This window comes from Chenopodium quinoa, unplaced genomic scaffold, assembly GCF_001683475.1.
Source record: "Chenopodium quinoa cultivar QQ74 unplaced genomic scaffold, ASM168347v1, whole genome shotgun sequence".
NCBI lineage: Eukaryota > Viridiplantae > Streptophyta > Magnoliopsida > Caryophyllales > Amaranthaceae > Chenopodium > Chenopodium quinoa.
The window spans coordinates 9214433-9241099 of record NW_018742418.1 but is presented as its reverse complement, the minus strand read 5'-3'; the positions used below and the strand labels follow the sequence as shown (position 1 = coordinate 9241099).

Below are 26667 nucleotides of genomic sequence, written 5' to 3'. Positions count from 1 at the left end.
AGATTCAAGAGTTTAGTAAGGCTTTGACTTTGACATTTATACGACTTTCAAATTGTCAATTAGTTATATTAAGAACAAAAAAAAAAAGTGTAGAATATTTTTAAGAATTAGTTTATGGATTCCTAAAAAAAAAAAAAAAAAGGAATTAGTTTATGGAAAGAGTGAATAAAAGCTTTTAAGATTTAATAAAATAAAATAAAAAATTAACATAGAAATCAAGAAAAAAAAAACCTTGTCTAATCAAATGTAGAGTCTAACTCCCTTTAAAGAAATCAATTTAGCACAAGAACAAGAACTCATTAAAAGTAGATAAGAAGAGGGGAAATGAAGGATGATTTCATTATTAATAGTAATCCAACATCAACAACAGGTAATAAACTTTTTTTTTGATGAGAATTGATCCCAGGATCACCTTGAACCGGAAGGGGAACTCTAACCACTTGAGCTATCCCTCACTCTTACAACAGGTAATAAACTCAATACTACCTCTGTTACATATTTGTTGCAACTTTAGGGTATTATTTGTGAGACATAAAATATTCCAAAGTTGCAACTAATATGTAACCGAGCTACGGAGGTAGTAAAATAAAATCAACATAGTAATAAAAAAAAAAGGAGGAAAACTATATTTACTCTGTACTCGTACTGGAATTTTTTTTTTTAATTTTATTTAAGGTAAGAAAAAGAGGAAACATTAGAAAACTCTCCGTACGAGGGGAATTCCTAATGCGTCTGAAGAGAGGATAGGAATTAAAGAAGAGTTGCTACAAGTGAACTGCTAAACATCGCCCGCAAATCTCCACATAAAGCCCACAAATTAAAAGTGAAATGACCCTTTTGCCCTCGAACTAAAAAACACATCTTTATCTTCTCTCTACTCTCTACTCTAGTAAAAAACACACTCTCATCTTCTCTTAACTTTGTAGTCTCACTTTCTCTCTCTAAAATATTTTTTTAAAATGTCGAGGCAGCAAGGCAAGGAAGTGGCGGCACTGGTGGCCGGAGCAAGGGGGTTTCGAGGTGGAAAGGTATTTTTTTTTTGTTAATTTAAAAAAAAAAAAAAAAAAACCGGAAAAGGTGGCTGGACGGCGGCAACAGGGCGGCGGCGCCTGGCGCAGACGCCACCACCACGGTGGCACCGCCTGTCCCAGACGCCAGAGCCACGGTGGTGGCGCCTGGTCAGGACGCCGGTGCCACGGTGGCGGCGTCCACGTCAGACGCCACCACCATGGCACCGGTGTCCTGCCCAGGCGCCACCTCCCTAATTTTTTTTTTTCCGTTTTTTTTTTTGAATTATTTTTTCAAATTTTTTTTTGCTTTTTTTTGTTTTTGTTTTTCCGGTTTTTTTTTATTTTATTTTTTTTTTACTTTGTTTTTTCCATTTTTTTTTTTTGGTATTTTTCAATTTTTTTTTGTCAATTTTTTTTGGTCAATTTTTTTTTTTTATTTATTAGGTTATTAATTTTTTTATTTTTAGGTTGTTAATTTTTTGTAATGTTTTTAATTTATTTTCCATCATTTGTATATTGTTTTATTTATTTATTTTTAATTACATTTTTTATGTTTATATTACATGTTTATATTGCATATTACATGTTTTGTTATTTTTTTGTATATTTATTTTGTATGTTTATATTGCATGTTTATATTGCATGTTTTGTTATTTATTTTTAATTACTTTTTTCATGTTTATATTGCGTCATTTGTATGTTTATATTGCATGTTTTTTTATTTTTTTTTGTTTTTGTGTATATTTTCAATTCTTTTAATTTTTTTTTTCGATATTGTGTACTTTTTTTTTAATGTCAATTTGTTAGTAATTTTTTTTTGGGGTATTATTCATTTATTTTTTGTCAAAATTTTTTGTTTGTTAATTTATTAGGTTATTAATTTTTTTATTTATTAGGTTGTTAATTTTTTGTAATGTTTTTAATTTTTTTTCCATCATTTGTATATTGTTTTATTTATTTATTTATAATTACTTTTTTTATGTTCATATTGTATGTTTTGTTATTTTGTTTTGTTTTTGTGTGTATTTTCAATTGTTTTAATTTTGTTTTTCGATATTGTGTACTTTTCTTTTTGTTGTTGATACTTTTGAAAATAGATTATTAATATAAATAATAATAATAACAATTGCTATTATTTCTCGTTATTTAAATTGTGTTAGGCATCATATTTTCGTTCTGGGGCTGGTAAGAGTATGGACATTATGAGAAGTACGATCAACTCAATGGAGAGCTCGGGGCCCAGACACGTTAGATCCCGTGGTATTTCGGCCTCGGCTCTTAGAGAACGGGTGCACTATTCTGAGGATGATGATGGTGATGATGAGGAGGAGGATGCAGATGAGGATGTGGACGATCAGAGTGGACCATATGATGATTACGGTCCATTCAGTCAGAGGCTTGATGATATGTATGAGACGCGTAGGGTAGACGTGCGTAAGGGTAGAGATGGTAGATTTGTTAGTAGATCTGGCACATCATCTGCGTCCACTGTGTCTGCGGTTAGCAGAAAACGGTCGAGGGCCGTTAATGATTCTTGGGTGGTGAGGGGAGAGGTGGCTGGGGGACCTATAGACGGGAGTGTGATTCCTAGCTTTCTAGGACACATCGCTACCCGTATTTGGGAGGACCAGGAGCGGGCTTTGGATAGCGGCATGTTGAAATGCCAAACCCGGGAAAAGACTTGTAACTTTTTGAGTAGTTGGGCTGATGGTTGGCCGGAGGAGAGCGAGATGGTCGGCCGATTGAGGGCTAGTGGAGTGAGTCACCTTCCTGCCACCATGCATGAAAGGATTGACTCGACGCTGATCACGGCTTTCGTTGAGCGATGGCAGCCGGACACGAACTCCTTCCACCTTCCGTTCGGTGAGATGACGATCATGTTGCATGACGTCGAGGCCATCCTTGGGATTCCCGTAGAGGGAAACCGAGCATCTGTTGTCACAGATGCGGATCAGGCAGACTTACTAGCGGAGCTGTTGGCGGTGGATAGGGCTGCACAGCGGCACTTGGTGTGTGGGATCACGGCGGTGTTAAGATCGCAGCCGTTTTGCAGCGATGTTTGCACCCCACTTCACGTAGGACGCAGGACACACAACTGGCTGCATATGTTTTTCTTCTTCTCGGGTGTACCTTGTTTCCGGATAAGAGTGGAAACAAGCTCAGGCCACGCGACATAGTTGACGCGTGTGAGCCCGACAGAGTAGGCCAGTTTTCTTGGGGGTCGGCTACATTAGCGTACATGTATCGCCAGTTAGGATTCTCGAGCCGGGCTGATGCGCCAGGTATCGCTGGATGTATGACGTTGTTACAGACGTGGATATACGAGTATTTCCCGGCGTTTCGACCACACCGCGACCCGGTTCCTATTGGGGATGGCCAGCCACGTGCCTGTGCGTGGAGTCCGCGTATCGAGAAGAAGTCCATTGACCGCCTGCGATCGATACGGTTATCGCTTGACAGGATGTCCCCATTAGAGGTAAAGTGTTTAAATTATTTCTACTTTTATAGTTTGATGTGTTTATTGTATGAATCTTACTAATTTTAAAAAATGTGCAGGTGAACTGGATGCCTTTCGGCCAGAACCCTAGTAATAGGGTACCCAGGACCCTCTACACGGGACTGATTCAGTATCGTGAGATCGTAGAGGCGTACATGCCGCAGCGCTGTCTTCGCCAGCTTGGATTTGTCCAAGTTGTTCCTCATTTTAAGTTCTTATAATTATTATTTTAAGTTCTTAGAATTTGACATTATATTTTTAGTTTTTATAATTATTATTTTAAGTTGTAATTAGTGTGCATACGAAAATTAAATACAAGGTCACATATAAATGGGAAAACTAAATACGAAAATTAGAATACGAAAATTAAATAAATGGGAAAAACATAGCAATAACAATAGAAGGTCACATAGAAAAGGTTGGTGTACACGGGAAAAAACTAAATGGCAACTGGATTGTTCCACTGCTGCACTCGGTCATGATATAGCGCATCCCAGCCCTCTACGCTTGCTGTACGAATGGTGTACCACTTCGGTATGATCGGTGGGACTGGAAAATTGGGTGACAGGTCTAATCGGATAAAATGTCTGTATGACGGCCCCAGAAATCCAACAGCAACCTCTCTTACCGGTCTGGTGACGGTCTCACGCGAACACCAAGGGAGAACCGTGGTACATGGATAGTAAGCTCGACTATGCAAACCAAGGCCGAAATGCATGACTGTACACTTGTAGATGTTTGCAACGGCGAAGAGATCAAGTGGCACGTCGAACCAATGATTTTGACCGCAAGGTCCTCCTCCCCACCGGATACGCTGCAGCCTGCAGAGACCTATCCAAGTCCTGTCCGTACACGTGGCGATAAACAGCTCGGTTTGAGGCGATTTCACTGTACATCAACTGACGCACTAAACCGTAGTTGTCTTCACCCATCTGAAACACATCAGCCACAACCCAAAATCCGCAGTTACCATCTACAACCACATCATTCCACCCATCCAGGAACGACATCATGATGTTAGGGATCCTGTCTTTATATGGAAAATGTTCAATGTCCATTCTACCTGTTGTACACATCAATAAACACAGTTAACAAGTCAGCATAAAACTAAAAAAACACTCTAAAAAGTAAATTAAACTAAAGTACCGTACCGGTGCCGGGCATATTCACCGACGAAGAAGATTGGCTACCACTTGATGACGATGTACGACCACGGCCACGGCCACGACCACGACCACGACCACGAATGTACTCAAACACACTCCTTTCCCGCCGTGGTTGTCGGCCCCGTGGTCGCTCCAACTCCTCCAACTCCTCCTGTTGGGTGGCTGGAGGACACTTGGTCAAACATCGAACGAAACTGCTCCAACTCCTCCTGTTCACAGTTGACCGTCTGTGGAACAGCATGCTCTCCGATAACGAGCGTCCGCCAGAATGGATGAACCTGATCAACATGTAACGACGCCCTATCTTGCGTAATTACGCGGTGAATGGTGCTTGCACAAGGTAGTCCATGAGTCACCGATATAGCACATCCGCACCGAATAGCCACTTCATCACCCAACTCCCTCATCCTGTTGTGCTCGCTCAGAATCAACCCCAAGCAGTAGTGTGACACACGACCATGGAGAATATTAAATATGAAATGGCTATACATCGTGCCATGTCTCCGTCTGGAGTCCTCGAGAGAGTTCTTGATGCCGTTCTTCTGAGTATCAATAGCCTTGTTTATTCTCTCGAACAGTGTATCCAGAGCAGAGGTGGAAGAATCAATCCAGTCCTTCAGAGCTCTATGAGCGCTCTCAACTCTACATGTAGTAATGTTTCCAAAATGAAGAACTTGGTTTGTCCAATATTTGACAAACTTTTCCCTCTGAGGCACCCACTGCTGCATCACATAGTCTACGATTGCCGGGCACCATTGGTAAGCATCCTTGAAGTTATCCAAGGCTCGGTCGTACTCTGCCTCCGTGGTAGCTTGCAGGATCTTCCGCCACTTACCATTTACCAATCTCTCTGCTGAATCTAAGTTCTTGTTGAAAAGGTTGTAGGCTTTGACTTTCACGCAGTTGTTGATGTGCCATGTGCACAGTAAATGACTCGACTCCGGAAACAGCTCCGCTGACGATGGCCGATGGCTGAACACTTGGGCCGATGTAATTTCTCAACTTCTCCAACACCCAACGGTAACTCGCAGCCGTCTCATCCTTCATAACTGCTTAACCAATCAAAAAGTTCTGGTTCGTTGGAGTCATCCCAACCATCTCAACCAGTGGAAACTTATACTTGTTGTCTTGTACGTTGAATCGATTAGAATCACAGATGGCCAAGACGAAATCATATCAGCACAATCAGGATGCACAAGGAACAAATGAGTCACCTCCGATGTGTCTTCATCAGATTCAAACCAGTACAGGTAACCACGTGCTTGTGCCTGGTGTAGAAGTTGCTGCATAGGGTTCCTTCCCTCTGACCGTTCAAACCTCAATTTCTGTCTGACGTTGTAGATGTGTCTTCAGTTTGGCTGGTCTTCAGGAAATTTCTCCAACACAGATGCTAATATTTTAGCAGGCTTCACTTGAGCATCACTCATTTCTTTTACAACTAGTTTCGCAGCAGGACTTAGGCCGCTTAACTGTCGACGACCCACTTCATATGCTATCATCTCATGGTTGTGATACCCCCATTTACCGTAACTCTTCACTTCCCAACCGTCACGCCTTTGCTGTTGTCGAACCTTTACTCTGAACTGACACCCACAACCTTGCCGCTTTGTATCAAACCGAATCGCTTGACTGAAATCTCGTTCCTCCCTTTTACGATAACGGTCGCATCTCAAAATGCGATCCATTCTACCATCCCGTTGAGATTTATGAGTTGCTACTACTAAACAAAAACCTGATCTAATTGCAACCTGTTTCGCCCAATCAACCGCTTGTTGAGCATCTTCGAACAGACCATCGTGTACAAAAATCCCACTATAATCATTTCCGTCTCCACCATAATCCTGCAACAATAACATATAAATATAATCACATAAGATTAGATTAAACTAATACATTTGACACAAATTTAGCACAAAAGTAATTTCTAAACTTTAAATTTCTAATTTCCACTCTTAACGCATAATACATTTAACGTCTAAATTTACACATAATTAACACAAAACTAACACTTAATTATATATAAAAGTATTCACACACATACAAATTAGAACATACATTTGTTTATTAAAACGTGCAATATGAACTTTAAAAAAGTAAATACAAAATAAATAAATAAAAGAATATACTAATAACGGAAATAAAAAATATAAAAACATAAAAAAAATTAACCAATTTGACAAAAAAATATATACATAAACAAAACAATATGTAAAGTGCAAAAAATAAAAGCAAAAACAATAATAAAATATAAACAACAAACATAGAAATAAAAAACATAAACAAAAAGTATTCACAAAAAAAAAACAAAAACAAAACACAAAAATAAAAAACATAAACAAAACTTTAAATTAAATTAAAAAAAATCCAAAAAAAAAAAACCAAAAAAAAACAAAAAAAAAACACAAACATCAAAAACATAGCGATAAAAAAAAATCAAAAACAAAAGTTTACATTAAATTAAAAAAAAAAAAAAAAAAAACAAAAAAAACCAAAAAAAAAGGAAAAAAATTGTAAAACACAAAAAAAAAAACAAAGTTTAAATTAAATAAAAAAAAATTTAAAAAAAAAAAAAAATGAAACGTGGCAGTGGCGCCTAGCCAGGCGCCACCGCCCACGGCGGAGGCTTCCCGGCAGGACGCCAGTCCCCAATTCGTGATTTTAGACGGCTTCGTACCTCGTTTTCCGGCGTCGACGGCGTCTCTCCGGTGCATCTAGCCGACGTTGAGGGCTCTTCGGTGTCCCTCGGCGATCCAGTCCTGCTCCACATTTTTGGTGAGTGAAAATTTCGTTTTCGGTAAAAATTAAAACAAGGGCAAGAATGTCAAATTTTTTAAAAAATGTGGGCTTTATGTAGAAAAACGCGGGCAATGTTTAACAAGTCCCTTGTTACAAAGACTAATGTTCATACTATCAATAACTAAATGATCCACATTAGCAACCCAATCCGCCGCTCTAATTGCATCTTGATAAATATGCCGAATGTTTCAGCTGCCAAATTTGCTAAGAAGGTAGCGTATGTCTGTGATAATATGCTCGATCTTGTTAAAAGATATCAAAGAAGTAAAACACTCTACAAATAAAAGGACATTGTTGTATCGTACTGTGTATTAAATGTTTTCTCATCGACTTCTTGATCCAAAATTTGTTTTTTCCGAAAGTACTCCTTGATCATTTTATGTTCCATTATTTTGGTATGGTAAATAATAAATAAACAAATATGCTTAAAAAACCCCCAAAAAGTCGAAACTAAATTTTAGTATTTTTATTATTAAACAAAATAAATCGAAACTGATAAAAAGGCACTTCAACTTTTCTCTCAATTTTTCTTGCAGCACCTGCTCAGAAGAGAAAAAAAAAAAAAAAAAACAACCGCGCAATTGCGAGAAGAGGAGAGATAATTGAACTAACAAAAATGGCGGATAACAAAGACGCACCATCCTCAGCTAAACCACCGCCGGCGCCACCTTCTACGTCGTCGTCATCGCAACGCCCGACGATAACCCTACCTTCTAGAGCCGGGATCGAGTCGTTGTTCACCGGGTCAGGAATCGGGCTCAGCCCTGGCCCGATGACACTGGTGTCGAATTTCTTCTCCGAGAACGATCCTGATTCCGACTGCCGCTCCTTCTCTCAGCTTCTAGCTGGTGCTATGGCTTCCCCTCGACCGCCTTCTGAACCGGACCAGCTCCGGTTTAAGGATAATCGCCCTTCCGTTTTGGTCATTTCTCCGCCGCCTCAACCGCCGTCACAGCAAGGCGGCGCCGGAGGTGGAGGGTTTTTTATGCTTTCTCCTGGGATTAGTCCGGCTACTTTGCTCGATTCGCCTGGTTTATTTCCGGGACAGGTTGGTTCTTATAATTTTTCTTTTTTGGATATAGTTTTTTTTTTTTTTTTTGGATTTTATTATTTATATGTTGTAATAATTTGTTGATTTTGTAATTTTTCAAAACAAAAAAAAAATGGATTTTTGGTAGCAAAATGTAGAGTTGACTTAGTGAGGACTTGGGTTTAAACTTTAAAGCTGATGATACACAGCTGTAATCATGAAATTTATTTTTGTTGGGGATTGAAGGGAATGATTATGATCATGAATATGATAGTGATAATGATGATGAATTTTGTTGGTGGGTTTGTTTATTTTTGGGAATGGTGAATGGGGCGAAAGTAAATGATTTGCTCTTTTAAAAAATTGATATTTATGAATTTTATGATGGATTACTACCTCCCGTTGAAAGAAATTTTTGTGATTTATGGTAAAATGCCAAGGTATTACTCAGAAAATTATCGGAATTTGAGCAAGAAATGAGGTAGAATCAGTGGTAGTACATTAAGGAAGCTTGCTTGCTAAGATTTTTATATGTGGGTCCTTAAAAATAATGTCTTTTTGTTTGTAAGAGGCATTGTGAATTATGTTGCAACTTATAATGGTTGTTGAAATTATAGGTGATTATGAATCTGTTTCAGACACTGGTTCATGCTGAATTTTTGATTGTAAGTGTGTCGTCGTTTGTAATGAAAAGCATTTGATTCTTTTTATGAGGCCTCATAACCCTTTAGCACAGGAAGTAGATGGATCTCCGTTAAAAAAATGAGCACAATTTTCACAATAAAAAAGTATTCGGTGTTTGGTTGACAAAATTTTCATGCTAAAGAGTTTGTGGCGGTCATTTTGCACATTAAAAGAAAACAATTTTCTTACATGTATATTTGCGTTCATCAAAACTCTCATGGGAAAGAGTCTATGTCCCTTTGAGGCTTTGACCAACTATTCTTTCATGGACAAACTGTTTTGATTCTACTAGGGAATACAGAAGACATATATGGTTGAAACTTGAAGCCGTACCTCTAATTATAGAATGTTTGTCTGTAGGGCCCATTCGGGATGTCTCACCAGCAGGCATTAGCTCAGGTTACTGCACAAGCTGTGCAGGCCCAAGCTAATTTGCATATGCAAGGTGGCTTTCAATCTTCATTAGCATTAGGTCCTTCAGCATCAGAGCCATTCCCAGGTTTTGCCCCCGATTCATCAATGCAAAAGAATATAACATCTTCTGCACATGATTCCAGAGATATTAAGGAGTCAGCCCAAGTTTCTGGCTCTGATCAAAGATCACAATATTCATCAATCATTGTTGATAAGCCTGCTGATGATGGCTACAACTGGAGGAAATATGGACAGAAGCAAGTCAAAGGAAGTGAGTATCCACGAAGTTATTACAAATGCACACACGCTGGTTGTCCTGTCAAGAAAAAAGTGGAGCGTTCTCTTGATGGCCAAGTGACTGAGATTATCTACAAGGGTCAGCACAATCATCAGCCACCACAAAAACGGTCAAAGGACAGTGGAAATAATAATGAAAATCTGGGAACTCAAGGAAACCCAGAATCTGTTTCGCAGCCACAAGCTAGTAACTTGAATAGCACTAGTGACAGTATGGCTTACTCGTTGCATAAAAGAGATCAAGAATCTAGCCAAGCTACAACAGAGCAATTATCTAGTGATGAAGAGGAAGTGGGCAATGGTGGAACTAGAGAAGCCGAAGGGGATGAAGATGAACCTAATGCTAAGAGAAGGTATTTATTGTATCTGCATTGAACTTATATACTGTTGATGCCTTGGTTTCTTCTGATTTTGTGCTGATTGGACTTTTTATCTTGCTTGTGAAGGATTACTGAAGTCCGAGTTACAGAGCAAGCAGCTTCACATAGGACAGTTACAGAACCCAGAATTATTGTTCAAACAACTAGTGAAGTTGATCTTCTGGATGATGGTTATAGGTGGCGCAAGTATGGACAGAAAGTTGTCAAAGGCAATCCATATCCAAGGCAAGTGAATTTTCTTCGGTTAATATATGGGTGACTATACACTATATAGAAACCATTTCGAATGCCAACACTATTCCATTATCAATTTTGAGCTTTTGGTAGTGAATCCTTTTTGTGCATGATGATACTTATTGTGAAGTATGGCAAGTATCTGTTATTTTCAACTTCCCTGTTTGATGATTGATAAATCTAGTATATCAATTGGTAGTCCATCCAGATGCACAATCAACAGGTTATCAATCATCTTTCCAAACAACTCTTTATAAATTGGTGCATTGTGGTGCAAGTTTTTGTCTAGATTATATTTTTGCAATTTTCACATTATGATATTAAGCTGCATATGTTATAATATCTGCTTGCCATCACTTCAAGGAGCATGTATTAATTACAACTCTTTCACTATAATTCATTTGAATATGCTGTCTTGTTAATGAGTTGGCGAATAACCCTTTTCCCTTTCTTCTGCACTTTCACCATAGCTGAAGCTTAACTTACATCTTTATAACTGTATTGGAGATAGCTAAGGTTTAGTGGAAGTTTTAACTGAAGGCACTTTCTAGCTCTGTGGTTGTATATAGCTGTCCTTTAGTCTCAAACATAACTTTTAGCTTTTTAATTATGAATGCTCTGTATTGCAATATTTGCAACTATATGAAAGTTGGTCCCTGATTTGGAATCAGGATGCTAGTTAAATACTCCATGTGATTGCTGCTTATTGTGTTCTCAATGTGGCATTGGGGTGAGGCTGTTAACCTTAAGGAAGACTTCAAATGCATGTCAACCCTTCAATTTATTGCAAGGGATTGAACATGTGACCAATCAAATGTGAAGTGAGAATTTAACCACCATTCCAATTTGATATTTATGTTTAATGTTCTAAAATGAAAATAATAAAGTCTTACAAAGTATTTCTTTAAAAGAGTTAAACAAGTTTTTATTTCCAACACTTTTTGTAATAATAACAAGCAAGTAGTATAGACATTCGCTTACCTCAATTCATGGTAGAAATCATATTAGTATAAGTGTATTTTTTTTTTCAATTCACAAACTTCCCACTTATGGGATTAAGGCTTTGATTGATTGATTGATTTTAATTCACTAACTTTTAAGAGTTTTTGCTTCAAACATCAAGCAATTACTTATCATGTCATGACATCAAACTTTCATCATTAGAAAAAAAAAATTACAAAATTACAATCAGGGGCGTCGCCTGAGGTATACACTAGTTTTTGTAATTTAAATGTGATCCCATGATAAAAGAGCCATGAGTAGGAAAGGCATACAAGTTTCTAATGTTGTTTCCTCAAACTGGCTGGAGTACAGGACAAAATTTGGAAAAGAGGGTACTTGATGCTCTGAAGAGTTTTGAGGTTTTGCTATTGTATTGACCAATATACTGCCTTGTTTCCCTCTGAACTTATCTTTTGTGTATTAGCTATCACGGAGCCTTTTAGGAAGATAAGATATAGGTAACTGACCTAATCATGTAAGGAATATGTATTAGTTTTGAGAACTGATCAATGTTTCAGAAACCTTTAATGGGTTTCTGATGGTGTGTGCTAATCAGTTGCATTAGGGATCTTTTGATCTTGGTAGGGGCACGATGCCAAAATGGCATTTGTTGGTTGGTTTCTGTACTGTCAAAATCTGAAACCAAAATTCAATTTCATGGAACCTTGAGGATCAAGTTTCTGTTAACTCCCCCCCCCCCCCCCAAAAAAAAAAAAAAAAGTAAAATTATTATTGCTGTTGTCTAATAATTATCGAAATCCTAATTGTATTTTTTATTATTATTTTTTTTTTCATTTCAGAGATTTTCTATTGTGTTTGTAAGCTATAAATTCTCTTCCATAGTGTCATGGTCTTGTGTGATGTTAAAATTCAAATGGATGGTTGTCAATATAAAATTGAGAGTTATCAATTATTAACCTTTCTGAAATTTAATACTATGTAATTGAGGAAGATTCAATAGTACATGCATTGTGCAATGATGCAAACAAAACCATTCTCCCCTGTAATCTTCGTTTACTCTGTATTGTCTTTAGTATTGTGATTGCATAGAATTGTTAAGTTGTGGTAGTATGTCTGTGTCACTGTGTGATAAACCATCAAGAAAGATATAGAAAATGGTGGGTTTGCCAAAAGTGCATGCATAGGTGTCCTGAAAGCCTGATCCTAGCAACAGGCTAATCAAGAAGGGAATCCGAGTTTTGAATAACAGTAGTTGTGTAAGGTATTAAGGTGTTCATCTTTGAATCTATGGGTAGAATTGCCCTTAATGTAACAGAATTTATAATATCCATTCATGTTTCTAGTTACTCCTGTAGTATTATAATCTATTTGGCATGCAATTTTATGTACCACTAAAGTGAAGTTGGCAATAGTTACGTTCGTTTTACAGTCTACATCCATCTGACATATGTGTACTTTCTCAACAGGAGTTATTATAAATGCACTTATGCAGGATGCAATGTGCGTAAGCATGTAGAACGTGCAGCCTCAGACCCTAAAGCAGTCATTACAACTTATGAAGGCAAGCATGACCATGATGTACCAGCTGCTAGAATGAGTAGCCACAATACAGCTAACAGCTCATCACAACTGAGACCACACAATTCAGCAGTTAATACCAATTCTTATGCTGGTAAGACAGAATTTACAAATACTCATCAACAACCTGTAGCACTTCTAAGGTTAAAAGAAGAAAGAATTACATAGACTTAAGTGTCAAAAGAAATTATTTAAGAGTCAAGATACAGATACAGATGTCTGTCAGTATGTTGGATACTCTATTCTTTCTTTGAATCTGCTTGGCCAGAATTTTATCTTGGCCCAGGGACCTTGCAACTGATACACACAGGAAAGAGCCAAGTATACAAGCGATAGAGAACATTGTTGAAAATTTGAAATCAAGAATCTCATAAATATCCGGGAAATATTTATGTTTTTATTGTATTTGTTAATAACTTTGTTGTATGTGTAGATTATGTACACTAGTCTAGTACCTAATTATTTTGAGTTTTTGACATGTATTCTTTTGTACATGGGAAAACAAAGAATTGTACCACTTGTTCATTTATATAGGAAAAATAAAAAAAATTGGGTTACTGCCTCTTGTTCCTCTTCTTCAAATTTCACAAACCCAAATCTTGAGACTTGAGCAATGAATCATAAAGGTATATGATTGCAATTACACTAATACAAAATTTTGTTTAGGGTTCATACTGCTTGTTTTAGCCATAGATTTTTTTTTTGAAAAAAAACATAAATAAAAATTGGGGAACTACTTGAAACCAACTGTTTCTGCTGTGGTGGTGCTGGGTATATGTGGTTTTCAGGATTCCAGAATGATAGGTTAATCTCTGAGATTTGTAAGTAGCCAAAACTGCATATAACAGGAGTGTTTAGAAAATTTTAGGGGAATATAGAGAATTGTTCTCTGGAGATTTATGGGGGGTATATCTGGGCATTATAGGGCTTTTCTTTGTATTCTGCGCAGTTGGAAACAAAACTGCAATTTGGTATTCAGATTCATTCCAAACAGCTGAAAGTCCAAGCACGATGTAACACTTCTAGTACTTGGGTGTGGTAAGATGTTAACTCTTGCAATTTTGACTATTTTGCATCAGAAAAGTGCAATAATATGTTATGCCGCATAATAATGGGGTAATAGACCTGTCAAAACTTGACACAACCAGAAACCTGACTCGAAAGTACTGGGTCTTGAACAATAGTTTTATGATCCTAAACTGAACCACAGATCTGCTTATGAGAACTATTGTTAGCTTTAACATGGTTTTAGAAGGGTCTACACATTTTGTGGTCGGAATTGACAGTAAATAAATATGTTTGTTATGATTGGTTGATTTACACATATATGATATAGTTATTAAATATCAATTACATTAATATGGCTTTCCCATAAAATGAATGCACGATCCGCCAATATATATAGGTAAGGTCTGTTTTAATCGAATCATGTAATTTCGGGTTAGTCCAGTCTTTCAGATGATTAAGACTGCACCACAGTGTGTTCAGCAGTAACCATTTTGTACTTATGAGGCTCGGAGGCTTCGAGCCCATGAACAAAAAGGGCAACAGCCGCAACACCAGCCATTGTCATTCACTGTCCTGCCAATTGCCTAATACAAGGCCCTTCCAAAAGGTAGTCTAAAAAGGTTTTCTTTTGTGAATGATCAGTATGCAATGATACTAAAATTACGCTGCAATTACAGTGTGCTTCTGCTGTACAAGATAGCAACAACTCTCAGAAGAATGATGGTGTGCCTAGACTTCAAGAGAAGTTAAACAAAGATTAAATGACAGGGAGTGAGGAGAGATGACTTCATAAAGGAAGGACTTCTAGAAAAGAATTAGATTCTCCTACCATTTTATTATATTTTACCCTTCTCCTTAACTCACTAAAAAATTACTGTGAACTGTGAAAGTATACAGATACAAACTATACAAAGAATGTGTAAACTGTCTTCATATTGTGATTTCTGAAAGGCTTCCCAGCAAACTAAACTTGTTTTCAATTTTAATTTAATCATCATTGAGGGTCATAAGTGTGGGTATTTGGCCGCTATTTACAAAATCGAGTTTATTCAGTCTCATGCAGCACAGCACCTTTTCTGGTAATTCCTCTGGTTTTTGAGCCTGAAAGTCAATTGATTAATCGAAGAATGCTGTCAGTTGCTATTGGTACATCATATAAGATATTTGTGTTAAAAGAATACGGCATAAGAAAGCAAATCAAGAATAAGATCACGACATTAGAAACAGAAAGACTAAGAAGATTCTGACATGACTAGTCAAGACGTCAGATGTGTTTTTTTCTTTACAGAAAACATAGCATCTTTGTACCTGAATAGTCAAACCAAGATCAAGAATTCCTTCTTTCAATCGTTCTCGTAATGATTCTAATGCTTTCCTGGACACATAGCTGAATCGGTGCACATCTATGTCGATCTCAAAATAGTCAGGTCCCTATATGAAAAAAGCAGAAGAGCAGTATTAGACGCAGATTGCAGAATAATCACAACCATTAGAAAACTGAAAAATAACACATTTGTCAAAATAATCAAAAAGTGTGCTCCTCAACTATAACAGATTAACAACTACGAGTTCTAATTATTGAAACCCTGCAAATAATGATCTATCAATAAAGGAGAGGATGATGTCGAACCTTGAAAAATTCATGCTGAGGGCGTGACAGAACTGGTTTGTCCTTATAAGCATTCAGAAGTCTCTTTTCAGTAGAACTTAACTGAAGATCCTCCGGATTTACTACCCCTGACAAGATTTTAAGTCTTTCTCGGTAAGGAACCACTGATTTAAGCTTCTCAGTATCATTATCCACCAATCTCTGCATTGTAAGAACATGTCCTCTCTTTAGAACTAATTGTCTAGGTAATTATAGTAAATGCTACATGAGTTTCCCTGTTAGTACTTTAGAGAGGCCAAACAAGTACCTTGATGCTGTCTACGAAATCTAATGGAACGTCTTGGTCAAAATTGTCAGACAGCCTGAAATACAGCACAAGGCTTATACCTTCACCATCGATGTCACCTAGGAACATTGAAGGAGTGTAAGTAGGCATCTGTGAAGAAAAACAGAAACATTAATATTAGAAAATGACCATTCCCAAAAAAAATGCAGAAAGAGGAAAGTGCCAAACCTGTATATTAACAATCAATAGTGGCGGCAATTTGCTGTTCCCTTGAACAGAGGGAAGCTCAAGGTGCTGAGCAATGTGGCTTATCTTCTCTGAGCAAGCGAACAAATCTACACCAATGGGAGTATAAGGACAATAACCTGGTGCTACATTTTTCATTTTGTCTCTGCATGTCAAAGATGTCATTTTGTGTCATTAGATATTCACATCAACTTAAAAGGTGCATTTAAACTTCTAATGTAATCTGTGCAGTGTACGCAGCAGACTTAAGTCACCCCGTATTTCATAAATGTCACAACTGGTCAGATCACATAAATATCAACTTCACACAAAGGAAATTACTTTTATGTGACTGAGTCGTTTTAAGTGACATTTTGAAATTCGTGGTGATTGTACTTGTTTACAAGACCTGCTGCAGAAGAGGACATACAAATGAAGGTGCATGTAAAAGAGATCAACTCACTTAAAGTAATTTTCGCCTCTAAGCCTGAAAACTGAGGGTGAAATCGCAGACCAAGAGCCTCCTGATAATGCCTTTTGATCACCATTTGCACATGGAATTGAAAGTCCTGCTTGGGGACGCAACATGTGTGCACCTGACCACAGGTTTGACATGTTGAGAATATTTCCATCTACCACCCCCCGTAAACAATAATCATGCAATAATCAGTAAAATAGATGCCATGCTAAATATGAAACTGTTGTTCAAACTAGTATATTGACATGAATGGTCCTGCTAACCTCCGAAAACACTGATAAAATCATCGTCAGATTCAGAATCTAGTATGCTCACTGAGTCATACCATGCTTCTTCTTGACAGATTCCTACATAACACAGAATACCATCATAAAATTATAAACAATGCTTGATCTAGATTAGGCTTCGTTCTTTTCACCTTAAAAAAATCTTATCTAAATTTCTCAGAACTTATGATAACCTTTTATTTTTGTGAATTCATTTAATCTCGTGTAGCTCTTATGAAAACTACTCTATAAAAATTCTTGCTAAACTACTCTATTTTTGTGAACTTTTGTTTTTTTTAGACTTAATTTTTACCTCAGATGACAGGGAAGTGAAAAAATACCATTTTCATCGACGTGGTTCCAATGCACTTGGGTTAGATGGAATGATTTATTAGAGACCTCAGATCTCCTGCAAGTAGTGGTGCCTCCCTTATCAATGTCAATTTGTACAAACTCGCTCACAGAGATGCGGCTTCCTGTATCACTAAATGATTTCCTTTTGATAGGAGTCTCCCCCATGTTAGAGCTCAACTTTCCACGACATTTTCTCAATCTTCTAGTATACTTCTTCCTATGAGGAGCAACTTTAGAGTGTGTTGTTGAAACACACCCACCCATCTTTTATGCTAGAAAAACCCAACAACAATGATAGCTTTCCTATTCTGAGACGCCGAAATAAGAAAACTTCTACCAAACACGATGACACGTTCTAATCTTGAGGGAATTGAGTACCTATGATCACACACACACACAAGATATAATACCAGTTAGAAGAACATTCATACACAAGAATTAACAAAACAGAAAAACAGTCATAATTTCTGATGCAGATTTTTTATGACAGAACATATAACAGCAAAAGAGGCATCAAATCTAGCCTAGCACAAAATATTGAGACAAATATTTCTCAAATTTGTTACTGAAAAAGCTTACACACCCATACCTAACATAAATTTTTACCAATTTTTCGAAAAAAAAAAAATACCAAGCACAACACATTACAAATTTGGAAATTCTATTCTTCCCTCTTTTCCTTGCTACATATATCAATATATGTCATGATCATCTCACTTTCAGCTAAAAAAATGCTCCACTGAAACATCATATTCATATATAAACCATAGTTTGTCTGCCTTTATGATCTCTAATAAACATTGCCAGCAAAATAATTCTATTAAATAATACAATAAAAAAAAAATGATAGTCCTCCAAAAATTCTTTTATTTTTGGTGGTCCTTTCATTTTCATTCCAAACATCATCATCGTCACCACTACAAAGTAACTTTGTACATACATCAAAATTTACCAACATTCTAATCAATAAAACCATAATAAGTGCCGTATGACTTTTTATTAATGATAATCTTTCGTTTCGTTTATGAATCAATAAAACTGCCAAAAAAAATTACCTTAAGAAACATCAAGGGGACTTAATAATCAAAGAAAACTCTGGCTTTTGAAGGTAGCCTTGTAATCTTACTTCAAATAATTAGTATCCGCTTTTCGACAATCCCTATCAAAATAAAAATTACTTAGTAAGAAAAAATAAATAATCTGAATTTTTTTGTTGGTCCTAAAATTAAAGGATCATCCTCATAATTAGAGCTTTTTTTTTTTTTTTGCTCTATATATAAGGAGAAAGAAATCTGGGAATTTAAGGGTGCTAATGATTAATGCATAGCAACAAATATATTCTGCTAAAAAGAAAGGTAACAGAAAAATAAGCTTAAGTTTTCAAATGTCCACATCAAAATAAGTTAAGAAAAAGACAAGAAAATGTGAAAAATATTGACAAAAATTAAAGAAGCCATTTTTACTCACCCATAAAGTTTCTTCTTTTGGATGACCAACCAATAAATATTGAAATTATCTTATAATAAAGTGGGTACAAGTTAATTATTATAATTATTATTTTAAAAGGTCATAAATTGCGCATAAATTATTTTTGAAAAGTCCTTTACCCTTTTTTTATTTGGTACCAATTTAACGAATGTATACTTTGTGAATTATTGTGTTGAAATTCAGTAAGCCAACCTATGGAATCGTTTAGTGGTCATTTTTGATTTAGCGAATTAATTTGGAATGCAACCTCATTGATTCTTTATTAAATTATCAAGATTTTGTGACATGCAAAACCATGAAGTGAAATTATGTAAAATTGTAACCCATCTAAAACATAATGTATGAAACATACCTTTCTAATAACATACGATTCTATATGTACGACTTTTCTTGATTTTAATGATACGTTAAAAAAAACACAATACAAATATAAAAGTAAAGTAAGAGAGAATAATGCAAACCTAAGGAGAGAAAGAAGCGAAGAATTCCGGTGACTCGACCTCACCGTTGGAATTCAACACCTCCAACTCTTCCCTAATTTAGTTGATTATTTTGAGTAGCACCCCAAATCCCTCCTCCTCCTATCCCACTAGTCAAAACAGAAAAGATAAAAATAAAAAGATAATTTAGAGAGGAAGAGAAAGATAAAGGATGAAGAAGGTTAAATTATAAAGAGATATTAAAAAAAAAAATAATAATAATAAAAAAAAGGTAGGAAAATAATCAAACTGTCAAAACTTCCAATCCATTATATTCGGAACCCCTCATTTCTTGCCCGCCTCCATTTTTAAATTCTTCCCCCCTATTTTCTCTCTTCCTTAATTTTTTTTTAACTAATTATATATATTTTTTTTAACTACTTATATTTAGTTACCCATTTTCCAAAATTCCAAATATTATACTTTGATTCAATTTTACAATGCATTGTCTCCTGGAAATACTTCGTAATATATACATAGAGAGAGCATTGTAGTATTAGTCAATACTTTACCATTGTTAATATTATACATTGACATTGTTTTGTGGTTTGTATGAAAGATGTTTCGTATTCAACTTATCCAAACGATCGACTACATATCTAACAAAATGGTTGCATATGATATGCACTTCTTTAACATTAATTAGAAATAAATAACATCAATCGATGCATGTTTTGTCCAAAGTTTTTAAATTATTTTGAATTACTATTTTAGAATAAAAAAATTTATTTGATAACCATAATCAACTTTTGGACGGTGAATATCAATATAAAAAAAAAAAAAACCTTTGAAAAAATTCAGCTTGAAACCCTTTAAGAAATCATTTTCCTTGTTTATTTACTAGACATGGGATTATTTGTAACTATTGCAATTGAGATTAAATCTCGTTGATCCCTCCAAAATCTATAATACCTAAGATTTAAGACCGAGAAAGCAAATATTAATTGAAATCAATAGCTACACATGGGCTAAGCTAGCACGAGAATCAGACAAGCATGGTATGCATTAATTGAAAATGGTCCAACTCAATCCAAGCTCGTCACAAATCTGACATGACATGAGAGGCACGCCAGTGGACCATAAATTAAAATCTCAATGATATCTACTTGTATGAATTGTATATCCTAAATCTCATCAATACACTTATTCATTCTAATAACATACCCTATAATTCATTGATTTGTAACACGTACTCTGAGATATCATACATTGACGACATCGTATAATACTAGGACGTGATAAAACTAATACCACGATCACTAATAATTGTAATTGAATTGAGGCGGAGAATTTTCCAAGATAATCCTGTCTCTTGGTGTTGTCCCCATCCAACGGACATAAACAACTGGTGGCAATTATTGTTGTATCAATTATAAATACGCTGTATTTTGTTAGATAGATTTTGTAGAACATAATCTCATTTTATGAATCATTGAATTGGACTTCATTTTAATTAGAACATAATCTCATTTTATGAATCATTGAATTGAACTTCATGTTAATAGACCCGACCAAGTGCTCGTGGAGAAAAATATATACTCTCTTTTAGTCAATTTAGCTAACTAAATAATAAGCAAACTTAGTTAAACTAATTTGACAGCTTTTGGTAATTTGGCGTGTCCTTTTAACTTGATCATCTCGATCAACCTTTAAAATGGAACATTGTTAGAAACATATACCCACTTCTTAAAAAAATGATTTTATTAAAATATGTGTAAATATTAGAATAATTGATAAGAGTGATTTAATTACTTCCTTCGTTCGTTAATACATAATGCTTTTACTTATATAAGATTTTATAAAAGATATATCTTGCTATGCACATTTTATTGATCTCTTCATCCTAAGCTAATTTCTCTATTGATAATACCTTGATATACTTTAAAATGTGCATGGTTCATTTGAAACATTTCTATGAGTACGTGTATACTCTTTTGGCTTAAGTAAGAACCAAAAAGTACTTCAATTGCTATGATATTGGACATTAGTAAAGAAAAAATTACTGTTTTGAATTACTTCGTACAAAGGAGGAGAGAATGATAGAGTTATGAAAAAGCGAATGTTGGAAAGTTTAATTATATTAATGAATTTACACGATTATATATAGTACAAGATTAGAACATTGAACATACCGAACTATGACTAGATACAATATATGACTAGGTACGTTAGCTAATTATAAGGGATATACTTAGACTATCAACATTAAGGAGTAAATCAAGGGATTTACATATTCTAAACAATAACTAATAATGATAATGATGATATAATCATCTTTATCCTTTATACGCCCCCGCAAGATGGACGTCCGGAACGAGAGACCGATCTTGGATATAACATCTCAAATCTTGTTCAATGTAGGAACAGAAGTGGTGGTAAGAAAGGTTGCATTGCATTGTGATTCTCCAATAAAAGGTTTGGAGGGAGCGGAGCATTAGAAGGTTTTTTTTTTTTTTTTTTTTTTTTTTTTTTTTGTTTTTTTTTAAAAAAGGAGATAAAGAGAAAGAAAGAAATGGTTTTTTTATTTTTTTGGGGTGGAGGAATTGCGTGAAGAGTAAAAAGATAGTATATAGAGAGAGAATAAGAAGTTGTTTATGAATGGGTGTTTTTCACGGTTTTTAAACACATGAACCATTGATTGTAAAAATAAATAAAAAATAAAAAAAAAAACGTATGCTTGCAACAAATGGGAAAAAAAAACATATAGAGGTTCCTTCACCACCATTGAAGGCGAGATAGAAAAATTATAATGGTGGTGCTGGTGGTTTAGAACGGAATGTTATGTTTCTCCATAATGGTTTTGAAGAGAGAATTTCATATATGGTAACACATGGTAGGTAAACTACGGGATACCGAAAAAGGATTGTTTCTCCGTGTAAGGGGTTTGGAGAAAAAGAAAAATTATAAATGGCATCTCTTGGTATATGAAATACGGGGTGTCAGAAGAGTTGAACGAAAAGTGTGATTTTGGTTTGAAGCTTTCCGAGAAGGAAGTTTGATATGGTCACCATCATTTGTCGGCGTCGGCAAAGGGTTTTGATAGTGTAACCATGGTAGTAGCGGAAGCAAGAAAATATGGATCAAAAGCTCTTGATACCATGATAGAGTTATGAAAAAGCGAATGTTGGAAAGCTTAATTATATTGATGAATATACACGATTATATATAGTACAAGATTAGAACATTGAACATACCGAACTATGACTAGATACAATATATGACTAGGTATGTTAGCTAATTATAAGGGATATACTTAGACTATCAACATTAAGGAGTAAATCAAGGGATCTACATATTCTAAACAATAACTGTTGGAACAACAAGTGTGTAGTGTGTGAATTTTGTGAAAAAACTCAAAGTCCCACATTGGTGGGAAATGAGAGTTTTACTCTCTTTATAATATAGAGAGTGGGCTAAAGGGGTGTGGCCCTTGGGCTACCCACATTTTGTGGAGAGGGAGGACCTATATGGTAAACCATATATCACACACACGCGCGCCGAACCGAGCCGGGCTGGGTCGGGTCGGGTTTGGGTTATTAAACAAACTTAATTTTTGTTACCGGTTTGATTAATATTCAGTTACAAAACGTTTTACTGTTTTGGTTTAAATTTTTCCGTTACATTGCTTGATTCTCGTTGCTGTTTTACTGTTACGTATCTTTACCTATAAAAGGACGGTTCCAGCTTTGTTTTTAAACACACGAAAAAATACAAAAAACCACTTTGCAAAATATATTTTCTCTTCCTCTCAAAACAGTCGAGCAGTTTCTTTCTTATTTTCTGGTGTTCCGTTGTCCGGTGGTTCGGTGCAAAACCGCCGGTATTTTATACTTCTGAAAGACTGTTTTATCCTGGGGGCATCCGGTTTTGGTACGAGCTGCTTGCACAAGTTTGAGGCAGTGCCGCGAATGTTCTAAAGAGAGCGACATAGTCCGCGACTCAGTCTTATTCTCGGTAACATTGTTCTTACTATTTTATTTGTGCAATTCCGTTTCTAACAATAACTAATAATGATAATGATGATATAATCATCTTTATCCTTTATAGAGAATATCTAGAAAAACTACTTCAAATTAATTTATCATTGTAATAAAATAGTGTAAATTATATAACGATGAATACATTGGGGCAATACTATTCAAATGAAAGGTAAGTAGATAAGGAAAATTGGTTTGTACTTCGTATTAAGTATTCCCCGATGTTGTAATGATTTTTTTTCCCCTTCTTTTCTTATCTATTAAAAAAGATATTACTATGGTACGTAGCTTGATTGCTTGTTAGAGGGGGTTATCTCTTCTTCTATTGTGGGATAGGTTTTCCTTAATCTGATCCTATATTGATATGAATGATAACACCAATCAACACGTGATTTTAATTTGTCATTAACTCTTAGACTTGTAGGAAATGCTTTCAATGTTTATACTCAAAAGGGTGTGTGAAGAAGAAGAAGAAGAAGAAGAAGAAGAAGAAGAAGAAGAAGAAGAAGAAGAAGAAAAGGGGAAATGGTTATATACAAGATATGGGCTTAGTTTCAGAAATAGATGAGATTTGGTCATAAAAGATATTGGGAATGCTAAGACAATAAAGCAATCCCATGTTAAACAATTGATGTTTCCAACTATATTAATTAGGTCCTTAATTAGTCCCCATTCTTCTAGGTCTTGAGGTATGGAAGTAACCCAGATTGCCATAAATACTCATTAACACTTGTTAATTTGACCCATTTCAAGCAATAAAAATCCACTCCAATTAATTCAAAGATCTAGCCTCGTTTTAATTCCATGATTTCAGAGTGGACCAATTAATTAGTGATACCTTTTGAACGTTGAGATATATATTTTTTTTTTAATCCGAACAAATTAAACTTGGGGGTGCTAACATTGCTGTGTTACAGTAGTACAAATGTACAATTATGCAAAGTGTGCTTTTGGAATTGGTGATGTATTGGTGGACATTGGTGTATGTTGTGCTACAAGCTAGGAAAAAGTTAAAGGTTTGTGGTAAAATAAAGACAGTTATATATATATGTATAAAATTTTAATTTGTCCGGAGACATTTATAATCTATTGATTTATTATGATACATATACGTTTTTCACTTTCTAAGACAAGTTAGGAGTTTGAGCTATTTTTACAGTTGAAGAAATTAAAGAAAGTCTTCCTATGAAACGGTGTGGTAGGATTAGTTTCAATTCAATTCAAAACCAACAATCAGAGATTGATAAAACTCCAAATTAATACGAAGTACTTTGTAATACACTACTCAACCTTCATTACGGCTATACCTTTTCGTATTAATGTAACCACATACTCTGTATTATACTATACTCCGTACTAGATCAGATATTATTAAATAGGGTTAAAATCGGTCATTCAAGCCAAGTTTGTGTCAAGAGCTCAAGACTCACGACAAGTTTGATTACTCCTCTCAACATATTCAATTCTTCATGTAGGGTTCATGCATGTTAAATTATTGGCTCATCATCAAATTATTAGGCTGATCGAGTTGAAGATATATCAATGTTAGTAGATAGATAGTACAATGAAAACAAATGCGGCTATATACAAATTAAATAATTGTATACTTGCTTGTAGCATTAATCTTACTAATTGTAGAATTGAATATTATCAACCTTTTTGAAACAGGAAATGAAGCATGTTATTCTCCAGCTGCCAAATTTGAGTGAATCAAGTATTTCAGCGCCTCAATGAAACAAAGGATCTTTGAGTATAGCACTCTGTTTGTTGTATACTTGTATGCGGACAAAAATTCAAAATTCAAGAAGGTGCATGCATAGTACTTAATACGTATACCAACTTGATGGGGACCTAATTAATCAAGCATGATTAAATTCCTTTTTTCGGCTGATAAGGAGAAGGTCCCTTAAGATCGAGTAGTGGCAAAAGGGCAAGGATATTCTCACCCTATGTACTATGTTGTTAGTGGGAATGATCCACCGAACTCCATGTTGTGAATTGTGATACAACGATTCTTAATACTAAACCAAGTATCTGTTGGTTATAGTGTTGAAAGAATGAACACACTTAATTAGTAAGGTTCCATTACAATACTAGCAAGCTGAAATCATGCCGCAATGAATCCATCATATTTATTTTGATTTGGAATTCAATAATAACATAGTCATGAATCCAACATACGAAGTAATTTTTATCATGTGAGACAATTATACATGAATTAATATAAGTCATTATTTTCACAAAAGGATATAAAGATGTATTTGGCTTTTAAACATTGCACATTATTAACACATTAATAATATCAATCAAAATCTAATTTTGACAAGAATATTCTTTTTATTATTATTGTTGTTGTTGTTTAGAGTTAAATAAAATTTGCACCCCTATTTTGACATTTCTAGTTCCGCCACTAGATATAATATAGGAGTAAAATATATATGTAAACAATAAAAAAAAAAATTAAAAAAACAACAACAACAACAACAAAGAATTTTTTATTTTTATTTTTTTTTTCTCTCGAACAACAACAAAGATTGAAATTTATAGAGGGATATAAATTTAGGCTATTAGTCAGAACTCACCAAATAAACCTAACATTGGAATTTAATATATACATGATAATCATTAATACCTTACTTCTACACACACCGTAAATAATTGGATTATAGGTACATATGCATTGTATATAATCTCTCTACAAATCCCATTAGCAATGAATTAATAAAAATAGTAGCATATTGTTTCTGTTGTTATCAAAGGATAAAGATCTAATTATAAAACAATACAGTCGATCATATTATACAAATAAATAGTAACGAAAAAAGCTACATTATATAAATTTTATAATTATAATGGATTTGCTTTACTACCCAACTTAAAAGATTCTTGCACTTACATATGAAAAATGAGTAGGAGCCGCTTTGAGTGGGACATTTAATCAACCAAATAGATAACTTGTCCATAATGACGAATTAGAAATTAATTAAATCAATAGTATTAATATTTAGTTAGTAGGTTTGAAATGGTCGAACCGTGTTTAAGTAATTAAGTTGTTGAATGAGCCTATAATTTTATGGTCGAGGTGCCAAATTAAAGGTTTCCATCTTTATCTTACCTAATCTAATGAGAACGATTGTTCTTCTTTAAGTTAAGGAATCACTAGTTCAACTTGTATAGATTTGAAATTATTATGTCATATATGGTACATTAGTCATGACTCATGAGACATTTGTTCCGACGATTACAACCAGTATCAGCTGTTCAATTTACCTGATTATTATCAAATTGAACTTCAGTTTAATTAAAATTAATACTAATCATTAAACTTTATTTTTATTATTTTACAAGTCTTGTTGATACGCTTATTAACACTCTTACGACATATTGGTATTAGTAAATATCATCCTCTTAGAGCTTTATCAATTTAAGAAGATGATTTTTACAATAT

At 35.0% G+C, this 26667-nt stretch overlaps 2 protein-coding genes across 6 annotated transcripts; one reads left to right on the top strand and one right to left on the bottom strand.

The window, feature by feature from the left end:
- The first annotated feature begins 7734 nt into the window (after positions 1-7734).
- On the top strand, positions 7735-13625 carry LOC110713207 (probable WRKY transcription factor 3). The gene is made up of 4 exons (XM_021891669.1): positions 7735-8517; positions 9544-10247; positions 10341-10499; positions 12938-13625. The coding sequence occupies exons 1-4, from the start codon at positions 8086-8088 to the stop codon at positions 13215-13217; spliced, it is 1575 nt and encodes a 524-aa protein (XP_021747361.1). The 5' UTR covers positions 7735-8085; the 3' UTR covers positions 13218-13625.
- A 1337-nt stretch (positions 13626-14962) lies between these two features.
- On the bottom strand, positions 14963-19662 carry LOC110713218 (protein ENHANCED DISEASE RESISTANCE 2-like). Of its 5 annotated transcripts, XM_021891683.1 has the most exons (10): positions 19225-19662; positions 18331-18434; positions 17263-17653; positions 16919-17002; positions 16641-16809; positions 16181-16343; positions 15974-16102; positions 15688-15867; positions 15366-15488; positions 14963-15158 (listed from the first exon to the last, which is right to left on the bottom strand). In XM_021891683.1, exons 3-10 carry the CDS (start codon positions 17537-17539, stop codon positions 15045-15047), a joined length of 1239 nt encoding a protein of 412 aa, XP_021747375.1. In that variant the 5' UTR covers positions 17540-17653; positions 18331-18434; positions 19225-19662; the 3' UTR covers positions 14963-15044. The 5 variants fall into 5 exon arrangements, with proteins under 5 accessions (XP_021747375.1, XP_021747369.1, XP_021747394.1 ...); XM_021891677.1 differs by lacking the exon at positions 19225-19662 and having other exon boundaries at positions 18331-18708; XM_021891702.1 differs by lacking the exon at positions 19225-19662 and having other exon boundaries at positions 16641-16773; positions 18331-18704.
- Positions 19663-26667: the final 7005 nt, after the last annotated feature.